The sequence below is a fragment of the Acanthisitta chloris genome, unplaced genomic scaffold (assembly GCF_000695815.1).
Source record: "Acanthisitta chloris isolate BGI_N310 unplaced genomic scaffold, ASM69581v1 scaffold3597, whole genome shotgun sequence".
NCBI classification, from domain to species: Eukaryota; Metazoa; Chordata; class Aves; order Passeriformes; family Acanthisittidae; genus Acanthisitta; species Acanthisitta chloris.
The window spans coordinates 14,417-19,708 of NW_008681940.1; the positions used below are offsets into that span (position 1 = coordinate 14,417).

Consider the following 5,292-nt stretch of genomic DNA (forward strand, 5'->3'; position numbering starts at 1 on the left):
CCCTGCTGTCTCAGTTTACCAAAGTATATGTTCCGTGTGTTTGAGAGGTGCCTTCCTACCTACAGCATCAAGGGGAGTGAGGTCATATCAGGAGATCAGATATACTTGATATTCTTTATGTGCTTGTGCCTTATTGCATATCTGAACTTGATTTAGTTTGTGGACTCTGCTGTTACTTATCCAGTTTCCCTGATTTTCCTTCATCTCCTAAAGCAAGTATAACTAATGTGAATTGTAAATCTTGCATTTTCTGCTGCTTTTGCTCTGTTTAGCAATGCCTTTACTCTTGAATAGAGAATGATGCAAGTCCCTGGGAATTTTCTTGCTAATTACAATAAGACTGCATAAAGTTTTCTCTGGTTTGATTAAAAGAGAAAAGAAATACAAGACAAACTCAATTGAAATTTAACCCTGATAAGAAAAATATTTGAAATTTTGTTTCCTTTTCTTGTATGAATTTTTTCCTATAGAATGCAACAAAATTCTTCTTGGTCAGGATATATTTCACATACCCCAGTGGTTCTGTAGCACTTTGTTTTGCAGGGTGGTCATCTCAGCCAGCCTTTAGAGCATTGTCATTACTAAGTTAAAAATGTTTCCAACCTGAGTGCTTTGTCTGCATCATCCTTGCTGTACTATTTCATCATACAACCCTGGTTTTGTCCTATCCATAATTTTTGTCTGGATCATTTTTCTTTTGCAGTTAGGGGCCAGAGTTTGGCTGTTATATGCTTTATAAGTATATTCTTTTTTTTTCCTGTATTGCATAGCTCCATTCTTACAATTGATGTAGGAGTGTGATCAAGCAGGGATCTATACAGTGAAAAAGTCCTTCATGGTAGCAGTTGTAGGATCAAACCATAGATTTTGAATTGTCAAGTGCAGTTGTGCTGCACAAAGAAGTTATATCCTGTCCTGTTATTCAAACATTTGTGTTGTTTGAATTCAGAACAATGGAAAGCTGGAATGTTTTGGCGAATTGCTTTCAAAATGGTTACAGATGCAAGATCTGCTCTATGTTTTCTTACATCAAGAAATCATATGTCTTTCTTTTCTAGATTTGAACGTATTCATACAAAGAAAGGGAACTACAGTAAGTCACTGATTTCAAACCAGGAAGAGGTAGATGATTTAGCAACCTTGGAGGTACTCGATGAGGTAAGAACTTCCTTTTTCTTGTTTTCCCAAAGAGGAGTAATCACATATAAAAACACAGTGGTATGCTGTTCATTTCCAAATTCAACTGTATTGTCACACATAAATTGCACAAGTGTACAATTATATATTTACCAATTTATGCCAAATATTTAGATAGGATTACTGTGTCAGAATGTTTCCAACTCAATGCTGAAACAATCTCTGAAGTTACAGCCTTAGAATGAGGAGTATTGTAGCACCACTGGCTTAAGAGAATTTACGTTGCTGGATTTTGTTACAGCTAAATATCCAGTTTGCAATGGTGTGTTAACCTGAAATTTGTCTAGGTCCAAAAACAAGCACCTTCTTCCCTGTTGCTTGAAAACCTAGAGTAGTCTTAAACTAGACTACTACCAGACTCTCCCAGGATGGGTTCTCACTTACTTACTTTGTTGTGGAGATGCATTGGCATCAATTTATGTCAGCTAAGGCTCTGACCTGTCAATGCCTGCTGGTGAACCTTTGACAAAATCATTGACACAAATCTCACTGGTTTGTCAAAGTTCAAAAGTGAGTCCACTAGGAGCAGGGAAAAATGCATAAGGGAGGGGGAAGTCTGCTGTGTTTATGTTTTAAGCTTCAAAACCAGAAAGAAGAATCAGGCCACAGCACATTATCTGCAGGTCTTGGAGGCCATCAGTAGTTGTAAACAAACTGTCATTCTTCCTCTACCAGGCTGTGCATAGACTATAATTCACATTCTCTTATCTGTAAAACTTCTCTGGTATATTGTATCTTCATCAGTACAGAATATTAAATGTGGCTCTTGAGCTGGTAAACTACATAATTCTAACAGTCCACAGATCATCTTCCACCTCCAAGAGCTTTGTTATAGTAGCTTAATGTTTAGTTAATACTAATTGAGCTAATCCAAACTTCTTCTATTGCACGAAGCTCAGATTTAAGCAATTTTTAGTATTAGGAATAGCCATATGCTAGTAAGACTGCTTGCACGAAGGTTTAAGCAATTTTTAGTACTGGGAATAGCCATATGCTAGTAAGACTGCTTTTTATATTTTACCATGAAACATGAACAATCCAAGCTAAAGAGAAGACACACAACAAAACCAGGCAAGCCAGAATATATCTCATCTCCTCAAAGGTGGAGCATTCTCATGGAAGTCCTCAGGAAGCCTCTGTCTAAAGGCATCATTTGACGTTTAAGCAATTTTTAGTACTGGGAATAGCCATATGCTAGTAAGACTGCTTTTTATATTTTACCATGAAACATGAACAATCCAAGCTAAAGAGAAGACACACAACAAAACCAGGCAAGCCAGAATATATCTCATCTCCTCAAAGGTGGAGCATTCTCATGGAAGTCCTCAGGAAGCCTCTGTCTAAAGGCATCATTTGACTATGTGATATGTTACTGAATCCAATCCAATTTAAAACCTCTTTCACATATGAATGGCAGCTTTTCAGAATTGTATTCTTTCTTCCACTCAAATGTTTCTTCCAGTTTAGATAGACCCATCATCAAAAGAAGACAAGAGACCTTCTACTGATGCAAGAAATCATTTCAAAAAGGACAGAAGTTCCCCTAAAATAATTCTGTTATGTGAATCTGGTTATGGCCAAAAGGAGCAAGAAACATTCAAAAGCTAAAAGGAAAGGGTTTATCAAGGCAATGAAAAACCAAGGTTTTCTCCTTATGTTTTCCTGTGAAGGAAATGTAACCTCTTCAGCTGTCAAGAATTCAGCTTTTAAGTGCATTAATGAGGACACAGTGGACAACCCTGAACAGATGGATGTGGAGGGAAAGCAATTCCTTCTGTAGTCCTCTGTTGTCAGTTGTTCTGTTCCAGTAGGTATAGGGCCTAAATATTTTCACATGTCTCGCAGAATAGTCTCCAGGCAGGTTTGAATTTTTTTTATTCAGCTCTATGGCCTGTTTTGATTGGAAACATAACCAGGCACTTTACGTACCCAGATCTGTATGCAGAAGTAGTTGACAGAAATTACATGAAGGAATTTGAATGCCGCTGACGGGCTCTTCATTTTTCTTGGTTCAGGGAGAACTGGCTCTGCAACAGCAAAGAACAATCACAGCAGAGACTGTCTGTTAATACAAAAAGATGCCTGATTGTTTGCATTAATAGGATCCAAACAGTTGAACATCTGTGTCGTATCATAATTGAGAGTAATGTTAGAGCATCTGTAATGGCAGTTATGAATTCAATCACGTGGCTCTCACTTGGTAAATTGCATGAAACTGTAGTGTTAGAAATGTAGACAGGATCGTCTCATGGAAGCCTCTGATTAACTGAACAAAGCAGTACTTGTTAACTCATTTTTCTACAGCCACTTCGGGATCTGCAAGTAGATATTGTTCAAAGTGAGTTTGGACACAAGAAATTAGAAATGCCAGTGTGTTTCAAAGTATTGCTTCCTCTAGATCATGATCGGTTGTATTCCTGACTATTAATATCTTCCCTCCCCATCCTTAATCATTGGAACTAAATATTTTATACATTTTCCTAATATTCTTTTTTCCCCATGTGATTCAATGTTCCTGTTCTTTCTCCATCAGAATACAGTAACGGAGCAGTTGCAGAAGGGTTATGCCAAGGATCAGATCTACACTTATGTTGGGGACATTCTCATCGCTGTCAATCCATTTCGGAACATAGATATTTATTCTTCACAGGTGTGGAAATCTAGGTTTGGTTATTTTAAACTAGCACCAATTTCCACTAAAATATAAATATTTGTGTTAAGTAAGGCCATTCTTGAGATTTACTTCAGCTCACTCTGAAAAACAGAATTGCCAATAGAGTTGTTCCTTCAAGTGCATATTAGCACACATCCTTAACGTGCTGAATTTCAGCAACAAGAAACAAGAAACAAGAAACAAGAAACAAGAAACTCAAAAGAAATTTATTTCTGCTATCTTTATGTCTATAGTGTAGATCGTGCATGAAACAACCCTGTAAAATGTTAACTTCTGTGAATCTGTCTGCCCATTATATAAAATGGGGCAGATATGAAAGTCTGGTAATACAAGAATTTCATAGTATCATTGTATGTTAAGGGGTTGGAATGGACCTTAGAGGTCATCTAGTCCCATCAAAAGAAATTTATTTCTGCTATCTTTATGTCTATAGTGTAGATCGTGCATGAAACAACCCTGTAAAATGTTAACTTCTGTGAATCTGTCTGCCCATTATATAAAATGGGGCAGATATGAAAGTCTGGTAATACAAGAATTTCATAGTATCATTGTATGTTAAGGGGTTGGAATGGACCTTAGAGGTCATCTAGTCCCAATCCCCCACTGCCCTGGCAGGGACACCTCCCACTAGACCAGGATGCTCAAGGCTTTATCCAACTTGGCTTTGAACACTGCCAGGGTTGGGGCATCAACCACCTCCCTGGCAACCTGTTCTGGTGTCTTACCACCCTCACATTAAAAATCTTCTTCCTAATATCTAATCTAAATTTCCCTCCTTTCAGTCAGGTAATATAGATACAGAAAAGGTCTTAAGTTTGACATCAGTATCATGCAGAAATACTAAGAGGAAGTGAAGCACAAATAAAATTAATTGATAAGTTGGTCATTGATGTCTGGCAACATTAAATTTTCACCTAATAAACTGAGTTTCATTGCATAATCAGGGCTAAAATTATAGAAAATTGTGTTAATTGTTTTAGCAGTTCTTAATAGTACTAAGTACATAGCGATTCATGGTACAGTGGAGTGCAGTAACAGCTCACTCAGAAAACATCACTGCTGGTAACCTCAGCATGCTGTACATTAATTGAAAAATAAAACTCAACTTTGATTTAAAAAAAAAAAAAGTTGTTAAGGGACACTAGTAATGTTTTCATTTTTCTTACATTTAGCATTCCAAACTGTATATTGGAGCCAAACGGACTGCCAACCCTCCCCACATTTTTGCTGTTGCTGACATAGGCTATCAGTCCATGGTGACATACAACTCTGATCAGGTATAGCTGAGGTGTCTTAATTATATCCTGTGCTAGGCTGAGAGATGTGTAATGAACTCAGAGTCTTGCTCTTTTTCGCTGCAGTGTATTGTTATTTCTGGAGAAAGTGGAGCTGGCAAGACACAAAGTGCCCATCTGCTGGTT

The 5,292-nt window shown here is 37.5% G+C and overlaps 1 protein-coding gene across 1 annotated transcript in view; it reads left to right on the forward strand.

The window, feature by feature from the left end:
* Positions 1 to 5,292, forward strand: part of MYO3A (myosin IIIA) — a gene marked incomplete at its 5' end in the record, with an annotated part of 74,161 nt that overhangs the window by 14,233 nt on the left and 54,636 nt on the right. The window contains 4 exons of the mRNA XM_009078282.1: positions 1,059 to 1,158; positions 3,731 to 3,847; positions 5,044 to 5,148; positions 5,233 to 5,292. The exon at positions 5,233 to 5,292 is cut by the window's right edge and continues 14 nt beyond it. Coding sequence (XP_009076530.1) covers positions 1,059 to 1,158; positions 3,731 to 3,847; positions 5,044 to 5,148; positions 5,233 to 5,292 — 382 coding nt within the window. The remainder of the gene's footprint in view (positions 1 to 1,058; positions 1,159 to 3,730; positions 3,848 to 5,043; positions 5,149 to 5,232) is intronic.